The 21,174-nt window shown below is 40.1% G+C and overlaps 1 protein-coding gene across 33 annotated transcripts in view; it reads right to left on the reverse strand.

Moving 5' to 3' along the window:
* The window catches only part of PARD3 (par-3 family cell polarity regulator), a 569,056-nt gene that overhangs the window by 458,067 nt on the left and 89,815 nt on the right, over positions 1–21,174 (reverse strand). For 32 of the 33 annotated variants that reach the window (XM_036454403.2, XM_036454413.2, XM_045586338.1 and 29 more), the window contains exon 2: positions 19,017–19,118. The exons of the other annotated variant lie outside the window; for it this stretch is intronic. In XM_036454403.2, the coding sequence (XP_036310296.1) occupies positions 19,017–19,118 (102 nt within the window). The remainder of the gene's footprint in view (positions 1–19,016; positions 19,119–21,174) is intronic. 33 annotated transcript variants of the gene reach the window in all.

Below are 21,174 nucleotides of genomic sequence, written 5' to 3' on the forward strand. Positions count from 1 at the left end.
AGATAAAAATATGAATAATAAAAGGTCAATAAATATGTAGCTATCAACAATTGAATCTACAAACAAAATGAACAAGCAGAACAGACTCATAAATACAGAGAACTTTTTGTTGGTTGCCAGGTGGGAAAGAGGTTGGGGGGCGAGGGGACATTGAAGGGTTTAAGAAATACACATTGGTTGTTACAGAATAGTTGTTTTGGGGATGAAAATAAAACATAGGGAATATAATAAATAATATTCTAATAACTAGGTGTGGTGCTGGATGGGTTCAGGATTTATTGTAATGATCATGTATTAAGTTATGTAATGTCTGGTTACTGGAGTGTACAAAAAAATAAAATTTTACCAAAAATTATATTTGCTCCCTAAATTCATAAGTAGTAAAATTTCATTTCTAAAACTCAAATCAATTTTGGGACAGGAATCAAAGTAGGGAATCAAGCCATGTTTAGGATCATTCCCCATATTGATAAGTGGCTAACTGTAAAATGTTCAGTACTTCTACATAGTAGGAAACAGTTATGTCATCTGAGATACTTTACAAATGCTGTTATGAAACCTATAATAATTTTAATGAAAACATTCTAAATAAAATATAACTATTTTCACATCACATTCAGATCTATTTCCTCTGGAAAGCACCACAGCCACAGTCTTGCCCTGGGTGTCTGCAATTATGTTCAATCACAACCTGGCAGTGACCTCTGCTGGGTATTCTGAGAATAACACTCTAAAAAGACAAAAGTATTGACTTTCTGAGTATTTTGAAATAAAAATACCACAGAACAGCTCAATTATTTAGTCTTAGAACAGCCCCTCAACCTAGTTTTACCAAACAGTTGAAAGAAAAGCTTAGGCTTTCAGTGAGTTTATTTTTTACAATATTTGGAAATCAGTTATAAACTGATTTATAACCACCCACAAACATCTTTGTATTTATGATTCAGAATTCTCCCTCCAGGGGAAATAAAATTAATTATTTCATAATTCTTAAAAAATAAATATGAAATATTAAATATGACTATATTAAGTTATTTCAAATAATATTTCTTACGAGGCCTAAGCTCCTCATGCCTTTTAGCATATTTAAATTTTTCTCTGGTTTCAAATTCATTCTAGTCATAAAACAAGATATAATTAGGCATAAAATGTTTAAATAAAGATGATACAAAACCTCTTCTTGAAGTGTGCACAGGAAAATAAAGTATATATTATGACTACAACTTCTTTTAATACTCATAGGAACATGCTGATGTTCAACTATTTTCATCTTATTGACACAAACTAATTACTAAAATGCCGAAGCACACCAAAAAATAGGTATAATTTTGATTCATTCACACTAGACAGCTATTGTGTTGGCTGTTGTCATGTTTTTTATTTGACCATCTAAGAGAAAGGAGATCAGTGCCCCTGACTAGTCAGGTATTGTTTTAAATATTCCTGCAGCACACTGGTTGAAAATGGCTGTTTTAAACAAATGGGCTAAAGCAGCCCATCAGTGTGGGGAGGGTACAGAGTGAGAGCAGATCTAGGCTTCTCCATTCAGCATGAACCTCTGTTTCCTCAACTGTGAAGCAGGAGGAACAGCAGTGACAGAGCAAGTTGTTATGAGAATTCACATAGATACCTCGCTGAGCACACATCTCAAACTTGACAAACACTAGACTATATATGAGCACATCCATATGGGGAGAAGACAAAGGACAGACGACGGTGGTCCCTCCACTTATCTCCACAAAACATTCCAAGGTTCTATGCTAAGGGCAGAAATCAATCCCACCCTCTTGGACTAGCATTCTTTGACTTCCTCTTGTCCAATTTAAGAAAGAACAGGAGAAACTGCTGCAACTAGCACAAATGCTGCTGAAGACAATGAGGGTACCAAGGAAGCTCAGAAGTATCCCTGCCCATCCTGGCCCAGGAGGTTTCATAATCCTAGATGCCCTCACAAATCCTCCACTAAAAGGCATTTGTAGTGAGGATAATTTGAGAACACCCATCCAAATTTTAAATGTACACTCCCCTTGATCCAGCAATTCCATTGCCAGTTATATATTCTGCAAATTATATTCAAACAAGTTCAATACAGTCTTGCTTTTTACAGAGAGAAAAAAAAATGAAGACAGAAACTGTGATATATGAATAAATATGAAATACTCTGTGATCATTAAAAAGAACAGAATATGCTCATCAAGAAAGAGACCCAAATTACATATTAAATTTATTTTACCTACAAAAGCCTTTCTGTAGACTTAAAATTTCTACAGCAATGCGCCATGAAAAATGTAATTTGTGATTAATTGTGGCGAATAAAATGGAGATGGAAATGGCAGGACACTTCTATCTTCTTCCTCCCTCACCTTCTCCTGTGATATATGATTCCTCACCATGAGCACAGTGTATTTTATAATTACACAAACTCCAAAATTGAATTCTTACTTGTGTTAAAAACATCTGAAGCCAATGAGGAAACGACAGAAGCCAAAGCTGCAATGCAATGAAATCAGCCATGCTGTACTCGGGCCTACCAGAGCTCAGAGAAGCTATGTGGGCGTAAGGTTTGGGCCAGTCTTTGCCTCTTCAGCAGAAGGCATAGTCCTCCCTGAGCTAACTTCTGAACAGGAGAAATGTAAGAGCACTTGAATTCTACATTCTAGTCCAACCTTGCACTTAATAGTAGCAGGTTAAGTAATGATAACATGTACTACATAAGAGTCTCAGGGCCTCTAGATTCTCCTTAGATCCTGTCCTGAAGATACTGGACATGCACAGGAAACAGGACAGCAGGGCCAATCAAAACACATTACTGGCCGAAACCGGTTTGGCTCAGTGGATAGAGTGTAGGCCTGCAGATTGAAAGGTCCCGGGTTCGATTCCGGTCAAGGGCATGTACATTGGTTGCGGGCACATCCCCGGTTAGGGGGGGAGGGGGGTGTGCAGGAGGCAGCTGGTTGATGTTTCTCTCTCAAAGACATTTCTAACTCTCTATCTCTCTCAATTCCTCTCTATGTAAAAATCAATAAAATATCTTTTTTTAAAACACACACACACACACATTGCTGCCCACCCCCTTCCTCCCACACCCCTGCTCCAAGGGCCCTGGGCCTTGTATGCCCATGGGTGCATGGCCATAAAAAGTGCTGGGCAAGCTTGGATGCAATTCCTCACTTCTGAGTCTGCCCCCTCGTCTATGAAACAGGATACTGAAACACTGCTGGAAGGCAGGCGCCTGTTAGGAATGGCTCAGCAGGTTATCACTGGCTGAACCTTAATCCTGTCCCGTGCAACATTCAGTGTATGTTTATGGTGTGTTGAGAGGAGGGGAAAAGAGGGCAAGATGTGCTGGTCATGTGCTCAAAAGAAATGAGAAGCACTGAGGTCCCACCTACTGGCTGGGCAAGCTCTTTCCCACACAGCTGTGAAAAAGATTAAATGGCACTGCAAAAGTTCCATACAAATACCAATCGTTTCCTGAGGCCCCTGTGCCTACGCCCCAGCACCCACCAGATGGTCCCAGCTTTTCCTGCTTCCTCCAATCCTGGCCCTGTCCATTGTCTCTCACTGCCTCTGTATCATCCACCTGTCTCTCCACCCATCCTTCCAGTTACCCTGTAAACAAGTTCAGCTATCACCATAACTCCCAAAATTATTCTTTTGCTTTCCACTCCTCCAACACCATCCTGGACTGGATCCTCTTCCCTCTTCAGCTACAACCCTACTCAGCCATATCCCACTCTGCAATTTCAAATTCCTCACCGGCCTTTCCCTCTGCAGACCTGCTGCCTCGGCTTGTTCTCCCCTTGTCCACTCCCAGCAGAGGATCTAGCTCTCCACAGGGCCTCCATCCTCAAGAACACCTCAGCGGGTGCCCACCCTCAGGAGCTAGCCTTGAATGCTAGAGGCTCTCTTACCTTCAAACCCCCTACACTCTCCCTAACCAATCACTTCTGTTCCTCAGTCACAACAAGGTAATTTCTCCAGCCCAGATTTCTCCTCGGGGCCCCAAATCTAATGATCTGCTCAATATAGAAATCTGAGGGCCACACAGCACATCCACTCAGTGTGTCACAGCACAACCACTCATAGTGGCCATATCTCCCCTCATGATCACCTCTCAGGTCCAATCTCATCCCCCCTTCTCTGTTGCACCAGCCAGAATCCTTGAGGCCAAAAAGGCTGACACCCTTCTCTCCTATGCCCTGGAGGACTCATTCACCAGTCAATTCCCCTCCTGAATGGCATCACTCTCAAATCCACCTTCTTCCCTCTCTCTTCTTACTCTAGATCCAAGGAGCCTCTTCACTGGCTTAATGACCTGCAATGGAGTTGTTTCTTAAAACCTACATCTGGTCACTCCCTTGTAAACCCCTCAATGGCTCCCTGTGATCTTATAACTGATCCGGAAACCTTACTATGCCTAAAAGGGCCTGAAATGTGTTATCACTAGAGAAAACACAGAATCAGCCTATCTAAAACAGCATTCCATACCTCTGGCCACTCTGTCACCACCCTGTTTACAAGTCATCCACACTCCCACCTCCTGATGTACTGTTGTCTATTGCAATAACACTCATTGTCCACCTTCATAGTATAAAGATCACAAGCACAGAAACTTGGCTTTTTCACTGAGCCTACAATGGTGCTGAGCAAAGTGAGTGGTATGAACTGTCTCGCCATAATCACTACTTCAACTGGAGTCTCCAACTCTGCTGCCCTTCCCAGCCCCAGCAGGACAGAACCTACCCCCCATCTTCCCTTGGCCAATCTGATCAAAAATAGGCAAAGGACAAGAACAGGCATTTTACTAAAGAAAATATACAAATGACCAATAGGTACATGGAAAGGTGATCAACATCACTAATCATTGGAGAAATGAACACCCAAACTACAATGAGACATCACCTCATCCCTGTTCATTAAGAAGAGGAGAGACAAATGTTGATGAAGATGTGGAAAAGGGAAAGCCTCGTGCACTGTTTGTGGAGATGTAAATTGGTTCAAACACTATGGAAAAAAGTTCCACTCCTGGGTATAGCTCTGAAGATATGGAAACCACCTAAGTGCCTGCCAATGGATATAGTAAATATCACACATACATACAACACACACACAGGGATATTATTCAGCTGTGAAAAGGAAATCCTGAAATTTGAAAAACCATGAACCTTGAGGGCATTATGCTAAATGAAGTAATTTAGACAAAGACAAATAGGTTCTCACTGAGAAGTAAAATCTACAAAATGGGAACGAAGAGAAAAAGAGTTGACAGATGGTTGCAGAGGCTCAGTAGTGGGGACAATGCATGAAAGAATACAAACTTTCAATTACAAGATGAATAACTTCTGGGGATGTAATGTACATTGTGACTATAGTTAACAATATTACAGGGGTGGGCAAAAGTAGGTTTACAGTTATAATACAAATAAATAATACAAGAATAATATTACAAGAATAAACTGTTTCCCATACAGGCAACTGTAAATCTATTTTTGCCCAACCCTGTATATTGTATACTTAAAGTTTGCTAAGTAAGTAGATCTTAAATGTTCTCACCACATATACATAAAAAGGTAATTCTGTTTGGTCAGAAAGGTGTGAATTAACCTTTTTGTGGAAAACATTACACAATACATACATGTATCAAATCATCATGTTGTTCACCTTAGACTTACACAATGTCGTGTGTTAATTGCATCTCAATAAAACGAGGCTTGGGAGAAAAAGCTCAAAGAACATCTGTACAGTGAATGAATAAGTCATTCTGTGATTTTACAGTCTAAATAAATAAGTCAAATGGGCACAAAAGCTTTCTTTTATTCTTTTTGTGCTTTGACATTTATAAATATAGTACCACTGGGAAGAGCTTAATTCAAGGCTCCATATTTTAAAATAACATCATTTCTCATGTAAATCTAAAAAAGGACTACAGAACATACAGAAGGAAAAGACTCCATGCATGGATGTACATGTGCGTGTGTTTGTCTCTGTGTGTCTGTGTTTCAGATTTTTATTCCATTCACTGCCTGCATAATTTTTTTAGGCAGCAAAACATTGTAAAGCTGCCCACAGTGAATGAATATTTAACTCTGAAACAAACAATATTCCAAACCATGTCTCTGTGTCTTCTGGGGCTTCCAGAGTCAAGCCTGCCAGGTACACATCCTAGTGCCTAACAGTGTAGCCAGAGGAGCTACATTGCCTTCCAGCTGAAAACCCATCAAATATGGCAGATCCAAGGGACACGAAGTTTTTTGTTGCTGTTGTTAATCTTCCCCCCATTGATTTCTAGAGAGTGGAAGAGACAGAGAAACATCGATGTGAGAGAGACACATGGATTGGTTGCCTCCCCAGTGTCAGGGAATCAAGCCTGCACCCAAGGTACATGCTCTTGACCGAAATCGAACCCTGGATCTTTCAGTCCACAAGCTAATGCTCTATCTACTGAATAAAACCAGCTGGGGCAAGACACAAAGTCTTTACCCAGCTCAGTTTATCAAGTTTAATATTTTAAAACTGCTTCAAGCAAGTAGTAACTAAGTGCCAATGGCCCAGCTATGACTGCTCAATGGCAGCAGTTGTATTCTCTGGTGCCACAGTGCAGACATGGCCAAGAGCAGCTGACGAGAGGAGTCATCCACAAGGTTCTAGGCACACTAAGTGCTTCACACATCACTAGTGTACATGGAATCTTGGGAATCTTCTTGGCAACTTATTTCAAGAACAAATCTACAGAATAAGGATAACAGTCTGGCTCCAGTTTCTGGAGGATGTCCTTTAGCGGGTATGACAACATCCATGCAATCTTAGCATGTGGCCACATAAAATCCATTCAGCATGTGCAGCTCAGTTGCACTAGAATTCTCAATGACAAGAAAATTGGAATTAAATCTTATAGTCTACAGATTTTCCCCAATCCTCACCCGAGGACATTTCATTGATTTTGATAGGGGTGGAGGAGAGGTGGGCATCGATGTGAGAGAGAAACATTGGCTGGTTGCCTCTCGTACATACTCCAACCAGGGAAAAAACTGGAAACCTAGGTATATGAACCTACTGGGAATCAAACCAGCAACCTTTTGGATAACACTCCAACCACTGAAACATACCAGCCAGGATCACAGTTTATGAATTTTAAGGAACCGATTTGCTGAAAAAGTGTGGAACCTGACTAGAGTACGCCAGACACTACAGGCCCACTTGCCATATGCGTGTGTGAGGGCAATGACTCAGCAGTAACAGTATACACACGGCACAGACGCACCCTTATATAACCTACTACTTATTTTAATGTAATACTAGTACAGATGTCACTAATTGGCATGAGGCCTCTTTTGTTTGAGTGAGTATACAAAGTGCCACTCACCAGCCGGTGGTTGGCTGCTTTGTTTGCAGTAAAGAATAACCTACCTGCCTACAGCCACTCATATCTTTTTCCAATTCCTGACATCTAAAGAGGGCAAGTCCCTGGAAGAGGAACTTGGACTCAACAATAAGGGTAAAAAATATATAGTATTTAAAATGAGTAAAATGAAGACTGGATATTCCACTAAGTTTTCTTGTGTTGTTGGGATGCTCACCTAATTTTCCAAGAGAGGTGTCAAATAAGCAGATAGTATGATTTGAAGAAAGTTACACTGCATAAAGAACCAAGATAATATGCCCAGCCAGTGTGGCTCATTGGTTGAGCATTGACCTATGAACCAGAAGGTTATGGTTCAATTCCTGGTCAGGGCACATGCCTGGGTTGCAGGCTCAATCCCCAGTGATCAATACTCTCTCTCACACATCATTGATGTTTCTATCTCCTCTCCTTCTTAATTTTTCTCTGAAATATATATATTAAAAAGAAAGAAAGAAAGAAAGAAAGAAAGAAAGAGAAAGAGAGAAAGAGAGAAAGAGAGAGAGAGAGAGAGAGAGAGAGAGAGAGAGAGAGAGAGAGAGAGAGAGAGGGAGGGAGGGAGGAGAGGGAGGGAGGGAGGGAAGGGGGGGGGAGGGAGGGAGGGAGGGAGGGAGGGAGGAAGGAAGGAAGTTAGAGAGAGATAATGGGATTCTAGAATCAACACTGCCACTAAAAGCAACTAAGCATTTTTTCGAAACGCATGGTCTCGTGAAGAAATTAATAAACTTAGCTTTAAGAGCAGAAATACTGGCCCTGGAAATGGGCTTGCCGTGGGCTCCAGGGTTCGGCCTCTGGAGCTCTGAAGTGCCACTGTGCAGCCCCTCAGTATTTCCATGACTCTGTCCTCTTAAGGATAACGGAGACAGGGCTGAAGAATAAGTGCTAGAACCACTCAGCTCTCCTGCCACACCAGCTTCCTCAGCCTCTGTAAAGGGACTTGGGGGAGCGGGGAAAGCCACTGGGTGTGAACAGCAGGACCAAGATAACTACTTGGAGTCCCTATGTTCCCAGAACTGATGCAACACGGCCTCTGGAGCTTGAGCCTTAAATATAGCCCCATGGCCTCTGCCAGATGGCTTAGGACTTAATCTAGGCAGGCCTCTTATCTTGGGGGAAGTGGAGAAGGGGAATGGCTGGGATGGCAGCTACTTCTCTCTGTGCTGAGCACAACCTGATTCCTGCAGCACAGTAAATAATGGATCAGTGAATTAATAAAAATTCCAAGAAACTGGGGGGTAGGGGAGAGACAGAGAGGAGTCAAAATATAGGGGAAAGTTACCAACTAATTAACAGATCTTTAGAGCAAACTATAAAAATGTATTATAGCATGGCTGGTGTGATTCAAGGAGTCACAGGTTCAATTCCCTGTCAGGGCACATGCTCAGGTTGTGAGCTTGATCCCCAGCAAGGGGCAGGCAGGTAGGAGGCAGACAGATGTTTCTCTCTCATTGATATTTTTTTCTACCCCTTCTACTCTATTAAAATAAATAAATAAATAAATAAATATTCTTAAATGTGTTATTATATTTGATGAATTCTAATTTTTCTGTTATGTAATTAGATAGTATTTTATTACTAAGAATAACACTTTAGGCTAAATTAAAAATGAAAAAGAAATTCTTCAACTGATTGCCTTTCAGGATAACTCTGAACCTTGACAAACTAAATGTTATTGGAACTAGGAAATTATCCCCCAAAACATAACGACAGTACAAAAGTATGGGTTTTTATGAAACAAAATAGAAATACTAAGAATGCGGTTTTAAACTCTAAATGCTTACAGTGGGAAAATAAATTTTTTTTCTGAAAAAACATTATCAATAACTTCTTGTTTTTTTATTAGTGCAGATAAGTGACTACAATTGGCTAAACATTTTATTTGTAACAATATTTAAGTCCAGGGGATACATGAATAGAAGACTCTCTTCCCTCCTGAATAGTTTAGAAAATAATGTATTTTTTTATTGAAATTTTGCCCTAAAGCTTTCTCTGCTGTCCAAATAATTTCCCAACTCCTAAGTCTCATCTCTCTCTCTCTCTCTCCCCAGGGTGTTCTTCCCCATTGCAACATATTTTAATATATTTACATTATAGCAATGCTATAAAGTGTTATTTCTCATTGATAAAAAATGATCATTAATATCACTTCATACCTCAGAGAGCATAATAGTAACTTGGCAATAAGTTACAAAGTATGATCATCATCTACTCACAGCCCGAGAGGAAAGTTCTGCTAGTGTTTTATGTCAATCAGAGAACAGTCTTCACAGAAGCACACGATTGTTTCTTAGAGAGGAACTTTCCCTACTGACATCACTAATTCAATAACAGCATGTTCTCTTATATAATTACTGTCTTCCTCTCCAAATTCCCAAGTACCTCTTATCTTAGATATTGCCTCCCACAGATGTATTTATTTATTTATTTATTTATTTTATTAAATATATTTTATTGATTTTTCACAGAGAGGAAGGGAGAGGGACAGAGAGCTGGAAACATCGATGAGAGAGATACATCGACCAGCTGCCTCCTGCACACCCCCAACCAGGGATGTGCCTGCAACCAATGTACATGACCTTGACCGGAATCAAACCTGGGACCCTTCAGTCCGCAGACCAACGCTCTATCCACTGAGCCAAACCTGTTTCGGCAGAGGTATTTATTTCTTAGAAATGTGAAAGCATTTGCTTTTATTTAAGCAAAGAGCTTTATTTATTATTCCACCTTGATTGCTATCATTCACTTTATGAGTAAACAGGGGAGGGTAAGTTGTTTTCAATAAAGTGAGACATCTTTTTATACACAGAACTTCATTATGTCTATACCTAATGGGAATCACATTTTGAACAAACACCGATTACTCATCCCTTCCTGGAAATAACCCTCAAACTGCCCACCACTGGTGAGCAACAAGCTGAGAGACAGTCTCCTGGGGACAAGGCCCTGTCTTCACCTACTCTGTGCCAGATACTGGAAGAGTGCATTATAAGCATTCAACATACATGTACCAAGGGGAGCATGGATGAATTAAATAAAGAGGGTGACTTCGAAAACTGCTGAGCAAAGCTTTCACAAAGACAATAATCCTACCAATACAACTCCACAAAATTTAAGTTATTTTGTATTGTAAGACATAAATAGTACCAGGGAAGTAAAAGTGGATGCTTTAAAGACTCCTATTTAAGCTCACAGAAGCACATCTGTACATGAAAGAAAAAACTCTGAAAATTCCTTTTCTTGCAGCAATTAGTGTACCACACTGGTTTGAATGCTAGCAGGCACAACATAATTTCACTTTTTGTTTTTTAATCAATATTAGTAGTTGCTAACTACTATTAGAGAGAAATCCTAGGGCATGTCAACTTTCGAAAATATTTAGTCAAGAAACAGTAAACCTATTTGGAACCCTAGCTTCATAGTGTTTGAAACTAGCAGAATGGGAGCACTTAAGCACAGCTTCAGGGGCCTAAAAGAAAACCTTAAAGAACAAGGTGAAAGAGTAAGGTGCAGCTGAAACCGGTTTGGTTCAGTGGATAGAGCGTCGGTCTGCGGACTCAAGGGTCTCAGGTGCGATTCCGGTTAAGGGCATGCACATTGGTTGTGGGCACATCTCCAGTGGGGGGTGTGCAGGAGGCAACTGGTCGATGTATCTCTCTCATCGATGTTTCTAGCTCTCTATCCTTCTCCCTTCCTCTCTGTAAAAAATCAATAAAATATATTAAAAGAAAAAAAAAAAGATGGAAAAAAAAAAAAAGAGTAAGGTGCAATAAGACCGCGATGTTTCATGATCCTTCTCTGTGCTAGTGGAGAAACCAATTCCAGACAGAAACCCAACATACAAATCACATCTCAAATACTCATGAAAAATGAAAAATCTATAATAATAAAAGCGTAACTTGCTAATCAGACTGGAAGCAGGGGCTGTGAGGGAAGCCTGGGTCCCAGATGCCAGAGGGAAGCCAGTGCCAGCAGGAAGACCTACTTTTGCATGAATTTCATGCATCAGGCCTCTAGTTTGTTTATAAATAAAAAGACTTTCTTCATTCTAATGTTGCCATGTGGGATGCACCTGGATCTGAGAACTACATTTGACTTTTATAAATGAATTGAAACTTAATGTAATGCTATATCATCTTAAAACACAAGATTAAAAACCTATAAAGCCAGCTAAAACTGGTTTGGCTCAGTGGATAGGGCGTCAGCCTGCGGACTGAAAGGTCCTGGGTTCGATTCCAGTCAAGGGCATGTATCTTGGTTGCGGACACATCCCCAGTGGGGGGCGTGCAAAAGGCAGCTGATCGATGATTCTCTCTCATCAATGTTTCTAGCTTTCTATCCCTCTCTCTCCCTCTCTATAAAAAATCAATAAAATATATATTTTTTAAAAACCTAAAAAGCCAAATTGAGCTGTAAAATGACTGTAATAAATGCAACAATGTTAAGTCAGCTTCAAAAGAAATTCTTAAAAGAAATGGTAAGAACTTTCATGAATGTTTTATTGTTTAATTCTTAATATTGATGTATTTCATCTTAAAACAAACTCAAGATCTGTTGTGAATGTTCCTCTTTTCATGTTGGTGATGTTGTAAGGAGTCGCTGGTAAGACCAAGAACACCTTGTAATAATGTGAAATCTAAAGAATACGATGCAAACCTGGAAATAGATGTTCCTACAAGCAAAGGCTTCAAAGAGGCCTGGTTATCTCACACGACCTATCGTTTCATTTAACACTTCCTAGATGGGCTGAGATTCCTGCTGCCCTTTGGGGAACCGCCAAGATAAAGGTCTGTAGTCTCTATGAATGAGTCCTATTTAAATACAGCAGTGGAGCCTAAACCAGTTTGGCTCAGTGGATAGAGCATCAGCCTGAGAACTGAAAGGTCCCAGGTTCAATTCTGGTCAAGGGCACGTACCTTGGTTGCGGACACATCCCCAGGAGGCAGTTGATCGATGTTTCTCTCATTGATGTTTCTAACTATCTCTCTCCCTTCCTCTCTGTAAAAAAAACAAAAGAATATATATATTTTTTTAAGTTTTTTAAATAAATAAATACAGCTGTGGAGCTGTGGATGTTAAGTATTAAATGGACCAAATTTAGCAGGCTCCTGAATTTCTAAGGTTTAGTCTCCAACAAGTCATCTCTGATGGAGGACTGCACAAGCACTGTGTGGAGGCACTACCTGGGCACCTACATTTGTAGCAGCTATTTTGAGTTCAGTGTGTTCTGCTTATAACAAAAGGCTTTTTAACAGGTAAGCTGTAAATTGTGCATCTAACTTAAAGCTCTTAAGGTTTCTCTTTGTTGAATTTTAAAAATGGTGTAACTCTGAGTCAGTTTCATTGTTTCCCACCATTGAGTTACCTTGTGGGAATGTATCATTCTGCTGACTTCTACATGCACATGATTTTCTATATTACCAAGATTGAGAAATCAGCATCTAGATAAGATATATAGATAAGTAATCACAGTGTTGGTGTTAACATAAAATGACTGAAATCCACTCACTAAAACATGAACACATGATACATGAATTTCAACCATTTACTTCAAAAACTATGTTGTTTTTGTTGAGGCAGATTTTTTTTTTTACCATACGTGCTTTAAATTGAAGACCTTGCATTAGCCAAGCAAGCTGTCCAATATTTAACATTTCAGCTTCTCTGAATTATTTTTCATTTAGATACTAGAGGCCCAGTGCACGAAATTTATGCACTCGGGGTTGGGGGGGTCCCTTAGCCCAGCCTGTGCCCTCTCACAGTCTGGGAGCCCTCGGGGGATGTCCGACTGATGGCCTAGTGCTGCCGCAAAGGCGGGAGAGGCTCCACCACTGCTTCTGTGCCCACCAGCTGTGGCCTGGCTCAGGGCTTCTGGCTGAGCAGCCCTCCCCCTGTAGGAGCACTTGACCACCAAGGGGTGGATACTGCATTGAGCATTTGCCCCCGGTGGTCAGTGTGCATCACAGCCACCTGTCGTTCAGCCAGTCAGTCAATTTGCTTACTAGCTTTTTATTATATAGGATTATATCAACCCACTTGACAACTCATGGAGGTAACTCTATACTCTTATTCTAACTATCATCCTCCTAACCCCCAAAGAATATACAAAACAATAATTTTGAAACTTACATTTTCTATGGAAACCTTTCTTCAAAGTGATGCAATAACTGAAATTATATCACTGCTTAAATGTCACACACTAGCTGTAGCAGAGAAACAATGCTCCAAAGAGGACATATGTCTTGCTTGAGGGGGAGGGGGGAAGTATCTTTTTCATCATTAAAAAATGACCCAGGTGCGTAGGAGGTCTAAGTTCTTCTCCTGCAACCTCCAAAAGACCACAACTCATCTTTAAGGTGAGAAAGAGTATCATATTACCTGACAGCTCAGAACTTAACAACTTAGAAGCATGTTCATTACCACCACTGAAACTACAGTCCATTAGAAGTAGTTTAGCGCAGGGAGTTCAAAATGATCGGAAGAACTTAATCAAACAAACTGGATTTGAGCAGAGAACCCAACTTCTATAAACAGTGCTATGAAGTCATTAATGGCGAAACATGGCATTCATTTCAATGCCAACACATAGGGGCCCCTCCTCAAGTTAAAGCTGTTTTATAAACTCCATGTTTCTCAAAGGGACAGAAGAAAAGATTTTGCAAACTGGATCAGCACCCTTAATTTCCTCATTTATTGCTGTTTTACTTTCTGTATATTCTGTTTAATTTCTTAAAAACAGGTTTTTACTGAGTCCTTAACTCAAATTATATTGATCTGAACATAAAATCTGCCACACTGAAATAATTCAGGATTGTTGAAAATTCTTAGCCACAAATATCTATTATGAATGTGGTTTCTGCTGGAGAAAATATATTAGAGATTAGGAATTTCTCATACTTGACTTGTTTCTGATACATCATGGTCTCCATGATAATAAAAAAATAAAAAAATAAAGGAAAAAGAAGATGAAACTAAAAGTACTCAGGATTTAGCATACATGTGAAGACAAAAATACTGGGTGGGCAAAAGTAGATATACAGTTGTTCATATGGGAAATAATAATCCTACATAATAAGAGCCTAATATGCTAAGTGTCCGGTCGTCCAGTTGGCCATTCAACCAATCAAAGCATAAAATGCTAATGATATGCTAAGGCTGCTCAACCATTGACTATGATGTGCACTGACCACCAGAGGGCAGACTGTCAACCAGTTTACAAGTCGCTCTGACATGCACTGACCACCAAGAAGTAGACACTCCAACCAGTAGGTTAGCTTGCTGCTGGGGTTCAGCCGATTAGAACTAAGTGAGTCAGACCAGACATGCCCTGGAGCCCTCCGGCAGTCCTTCCCTGGCTGGCCAACATCCCACATCCTTTTTCTGCCCAATTGTACACTAATGGGGTCCCTTGGGCTGCACTGCATCCTCTCACAATCCAGGACACCTTGGGAGATATTGAAGAGCAGGTTTCAGCCCAATTCCACAGGCCAAGCCGAGGGACCCCACTAGTTAATGAATTAGTGTGCCAGGCCTCTATATAATAAATCCTAGTATATAAAAAGCTAGGGGCAGTCACACCTGAAACAACTGGATGGACTAACCCAGGCTGCATTGAACAACAAGGCTGGCAAAGGGATTAATGAGAGACGACCAAATGAGTGAACGGTGGGCTGTGTGGGGTGACCAGGCTGGCAGAGGAGTTTACTGAGGGGTGATCAAATGACTGAACAGCAGGCTGTGTGGGGAGACCAGGCTTGGGGGGGAGGGGGGGAGAGAGACATGGGACAATTAGGGGCAACCAGGCCTGCATGGGAGGGCAGTTGGGGGGAACCAGGCCTGCAAGGAGGGCAACTGGGGGTGATCAGGCTGGCAAGGGAGGGCAGTTAGGGGTGACTGGGCCAGCAGGGGAGGGAAGTTAGGGGCAATCAGGCAGGCAAGCGATTGGGAGCCAGCAGTCCTGGATTACGAGAGAAATCCCAGATTGGAGAGGGTCTAGGCTGGGCTGATGGATGGGGACAGACACACACACACACACACACACACACACACACACACACCCATGCATGAATTTTGTGTACTGGGCCTTTAGTGTTATTATAAAAGCACAAATTAGCTTTTATTCTAACATTTTGTTTATGCATACAGGTCAACTAGTTCATTCAACAACATGTTTGAGTACCATGAGGATCCTGATTAAAATAGTATTTTGGAAGATTCCATATTAATCAGAATCTTCTGATAATATTACAACTGCTTGTTTTGTGACATACAATAAAAATAAACATCCATAAATTGAATGACAGCACAGAGAATGTCAATATGGCTTTGAAGCTATAAAAAATGATCAAATTAATCAAGAAACCTTTCCAAAAGAATATTATGAAATAAATAATAAAAAAGATATTACTTTCTTCAACTCCAAAGGAAATTTAAAGAGGAAAAATTTTTGTACCAACCTACTTTTGGCTGATTTCTGAAATGGCCCGTTTGAGGTTCAATGACTTTGCAAATCTCAGAGCCTTCACTAAATAAGACCTTTAGAGAGGAACCAGAAAAAAAGTAATACCTCTCTGTAATTTTCTCTTCACTCTTTCTGCCCACTCACCCTATAAGGAAGGTAAAATCCATAGGAAGTTGATTCCAAAACTAAGTACAGAATAAAATGATCCTCAAATAAAAAGTCCCCAAATCCTGATATTCGACCTGCATTAGGCTAAGTCCTCAAGAAAGTAGCAAAATGAAAATCAGTGGGAAATAAGGACAGAGCCCACCCCACGCTAAGTAACACTCCATGGACTGAGGACTTTGCTTATGGCAGCACTGATCCAGGCTTAGTGGAGACTAAGGACAGGCTCCACTGCACTAAATGAAAGAACCTTTGCCAATTAAACAGGGCAGAGGGAGTTACACTGGAATAAAACAGGGTGTAGCAACACACCTTCTGTCAGCAGGGTGTGAGTAAACACATCAGGTTCAAAGGTTCCAACTCATTCTTTGCCAAAATAGACAGAGGTTATAGGATAGGATCAAAACATAACTTGTACTCCAAAAACAGGATTGCTCTTAGCAGGACCATCCTTTGGCTCCTTAAACATTCTCTGCCTCCAGTGTATGAGAAATGGAGTGATCAAATGCTTAAATATACACCTTTTACTCAGATAAATATAGGACAAAATATTCACAAGAAAATGAAATGAGTCTAAAACACCTCTCTGTTCCAGAAAAAAGATCAGAGGTGTTTATGTATCCCCTCAAAAGTCAACACATGTACCTTTCCTTCACTTCATTTCAGATCTAACTAAACTGAAGCTGAGTGTGAGGAGGGAACATGAAAATAAAATACATGAGAAAAAGGAGAATTAGGTTTCTAGTGAGCATTGAATACTATGAATATTCACAACACAATTAATACTCCGGTACTATTAAACTAGAGCCCACAAAACTCAAAGCTTTAGGACATACATAAGCATAACCCATGAACTGAAAGGCAGTATATTCAAGAAAATATTTTTTAATTTATCTAATAATCTTAAGAGTTTATTACTTGTTAGCAAGAGCAATGCCATTATTATTTTAAAAACCACATAAAGCAATCATTAAAGAAACTACAAAGCTGAAGAGACTACATAATCAAACATTAGTGTAAACCAGAATATCTACTGATAAATGATACAAGCACAGGAAATTTAAAGGCAACAAAGTGTTGTTATATATTGCACTACTGTTAAAAGCGTTACCCAGCCCTAACCAGTCTGGCTAAAGCATCAGCCTGAAGACTGATTCGATTCTGGTCAAGGGCATGTACCTCGGCATGTACATCCCCAGTAGGGGGTGTGCAGGAGGCAGCTGATCAATGTTTCTCTCTCATTGATGTTTCTAACTTCTATCCCTCTCTCCCTTCCTCTCTGTAAAAAATCAATAAATATATTTTTAAAAAATAAAATAATAAAATGGGGACACTAACATCTATCATGCAGCACTGAAACAAAGGCATGACCATAGCCTGCTACATAATATTATGTCTAGGGAAGGGAACCTATTTAAAACCTATATAAATCTCTGTAGTTGCCTTAAGCTTTGGAGCTGAACCACACAATAAAGTGACTATAATTTAAGTCTTTATGTGGAAGGCAGGCAAAGAATTTGGAAGTCACCTACTCCTGCCCCACTGGAAAGTTCAAAAGAGATAAATGACAGCAAATCACAAATGGGCAGAAAAATTCTGCATTTCTAACACCATGTGCTCCTGGCCCACAGAAACAATAAAATCAGATATCCCTCAATGTGCATAATATTTGGTACCTGAAATTTTTAATTTTTTTTAATATTTCAAGAAAACATATAAGACACCCACTATTTCTGAGGCAGGAACCATGTTAATGTAGGAGCAAACAAGACATAACAGCTGTGCTTACCCAGCTTACAGCCAAGCAAAGAGGAGGATGAAGGATGAGGCAAAGAACCAGTAATAAGAGAGAGCTCCCAGCAGGACCAGAGCCCAGTGGATTTTACCATCAACCCCAGGACATATCCTCGCTGGTTTAATCTAACTTGTGCTATTACATGGCCATGATGACACAATTGTGTATGCCACTGAGCCTTTCTACAATTTGTTATAAGGCAACACAAAAGAGGGTGTGGCCAAAGCCTATTCAAGTCACAGCACCTTATTACAATAAAGAATTTACTGATGTATGGACTGCTTAGCTCTGTGAACCAGGAAGTCAAGGTTCAATTCCAGTTCAATTCCTGGTAAGGGCACATGACTAGGCTCCACCCCCAGTGGGGGGAATACAAGAGGTAGCCAATCAATCAATGGTTCTCTCTCATTAATGTTTCTATTTCTCTCCCTCTCCCTTCCTTTCTAAAATCAATAAAAATACTTTTTTTAAAATTTGCTGATTTTAATATGCAGAAATAAATATCCTCTCACAAATTCTTAAAATGCAGAGTTATTATTCTCTCGCTTCCCCTTCCTTCCCCACTTAGGGTGCAGTCAAAAGGGTTAGTACAAGCAAATAATGAAGTGCCTGTGGGTGGCCACATTCACCATGCCAAAATAACAGGCTTCATTAAAGACAGCATTCCCGTAAAAGCACCCAAGTAACATGAAGGAAAAGATGGCTTTCTGAGAGCCCAGGACACAAGGGAGATCCTAGGGCTGCACACTGGTTTTGTAGCCAGGTTGTGCAACCCACAGGCCAGCTATCGGGATGAGCCAAAGTGGGGATGAGAACTCAGAAACCTATGTACCGCACACTGAAACACATAATGATCACAATGAGGGACTTGAGAGTTGTCAATAAAGATGCTACGAGGGGGAGGGGAAGGGAGAAGGAGATGGGGAAAAAACACCTTTTAAGATATATCCACTTAGTTACAATTTTAAAATTCCAAAACTTAGCACTGCATCCCGGGTATCAAGGAAAGCATTATACCTTAGGGTTCAGGGTAGTGAAAATTCATAATACTTATTATAAAACAAATATTCCAGAGTGAGTGGCCCAAATGTTCTTTAAAGTGCGTGTGTCTAAAACAGGAAAGTATTCCCACCTACCCACTCCCTCCCAGTCTTCATAACAGGCATTCAGAGCAGCTTCCCTACACTTGAACTCACTCTGTCTTTATCATCTGCTACGTCACAGAGGATGTCATCAAGATCCAATATTCCTCCATCTCCATGTTCCAGGCGATGCACCTGTATCCAGTAGCTTGGATCCTGTACAAAGGAACACAAATATCAAATGCATCAAGTTAGCATCACAAAAAGAAAATGCAACATTTTAACTGTGAGAACTTCCTGTTATTAAAAAAAAGAAAGAATTTCCTTAAAACGAAAAATATACCACTCACTAATTAATATATTTCACTAATTTCAATATCAGGAAATAATCATTTACACCACGTTATCTATCAAAGATATATTGATTAGGAAGCACTAGATAGTGCTAGATCCAACTCTGCAGAAAAAACAATCTGTGAACATTAAAATAAGGCCTCTATGCCTGAAGTTACAGACTCACTCTATGGCCTATCATAGACCACGTGCAGCTAAGACATTAACCACTATGTGGTGTGAGAGCCTTTAAAGCGAACTAAAATGCTGAAGACTTTTCTAGTATCTATAAAAGAAATAACCAACCCAAGAGATCCCTACGGTTAGTCATCCAACCTCACAAAAGAAAAACCTACCCTCACATATCTTATACTCTCCTATTAGCAAACAAGAGAGACTGAGTTAGACAAAAGGGAATTTGAGCTGTAAAGAAACCCTCAATGAAACATGATCAACTCTAAATGGCTCAGAATTTTACAATGAACCAACAAAAAGTTGACCCCAAAGCAGATCTCCACTCCCTACTCATATTACTTTATCCAAAACCACCTCCAAATTTTTCTTAAATATCTCAAATTACTTTAAAATACATGATTAATTCCTTACACCTGGCAATACTAAACATGACTGTATCAAAAGAAATATTCTCAAGCTCATACAGAGAAGAAGACTGTATGGAATTAGTGAAATTTTTCAGAGGATTTGCACCTACCTCAGATTTCCTCTTTTGAAACCTGAGCAAATGGGTATCCAGCTGTATTATACTTTAAGGCTCCTATACTCAAATCCAGCACCACACTCCGTGGGGTCCAGCTGAGAGTAACACAGCACTGTAACATCACGAAGTAAGTGTGGCTCAAGGCAGTGGACACCAGATGGCGGTACTCAGAATGTGACTCAGACCATACCCACTTGGGAGAGTGAAGGAACATGTCTCCTGAGGACTGCTGATGCCAGAGGTGGGGTTCCCTTTTCCTCCCAGGACACTCCTACTATCGTTTACGAAGAGCCACGATAATATCTTCAAAAGATTTGACAAAGACCAGAGTGCACCTGAGTCTTATTACCAAGAACATCTCTGCAGGCACCGATTACATGTCAGCTTTTAGGAAAGGTTTTCAGCAGGGAAAGGAGCAAAACAGACAGACAAAGGGCATATATGTGTAGATTCATATACACCAAGATATCAGCTAGTCATCTATGGGATCTCCTTGCCACTCAAATGTGTTACTGCTTATTTGTGCCCTCCTGAAAAGTTTTCCCCATCTCTTAACTAGTGAAAGAAAATCTTACCCAAATTTCAATTCCTAACATCCTATCTCTTTGCAACATCAGTCTGCATTCCCACTTTATTTTCTATCCTACACCTCCATAGCACTTACAACAATGTTTTGAGGATGTACATGTCCATCGTTACAATTTATTGTCCTAACAGGGCTGTGGAGGTTATGCATTCATTCAAATATTTACGAAGCATCTATTATGTGGCAGGCACTGAACCAGACACAAAGATGACAAATATATGGTCCCTACTCTCCTAGAATATTTAGTCTAGTATATGAAAGCACAGGAACTTTTTCATAATGATAGCTTCACACCCCCATAGAATGCTTTGAAATACGTTACTGATTATCTCAAGCCAAAGAGCAATCTGTATTCTTTTATTAATCTATTTGTTTCGAAATTTGTTGGCACTCAGATTTTTCCTGAAAGTCCCTAATGTGGTTCAAAAGTCCCTAATGTGACCTAAGATTTTACCTAGGCCAATCTGGTCAATTTCAAATGCAAATGAAATGAGGACTGTTTAAATGGGAGCTCAAAGACACCTTATTAACTACAAGTAAAGGAGATTATATACATCAGTGCCACATTATTTCTTAATTCCTTAAATATATGGTTAGTTTTCTGCCCTTATAAAGTTTTCCCCTATGAAGTATTT

The sequence above is a fragment of the Pipistrellus kuhlii genome, unplaced genomic scaffold (genome assembly GCF_014108245.1).
Source record: "Pipistrellus kuhlii isolate mPipKuh1 unplaced genomic scaffold, mPipKuh1.p scaffold_m20_p_1, whole genome shotgun sequence".
NCBI lineage: Eukaryota > Metazoa > Chordata > Mammalia > Chiroptera > Vespertilionidae > Pipistrellus > Pipistrellus kuhlii.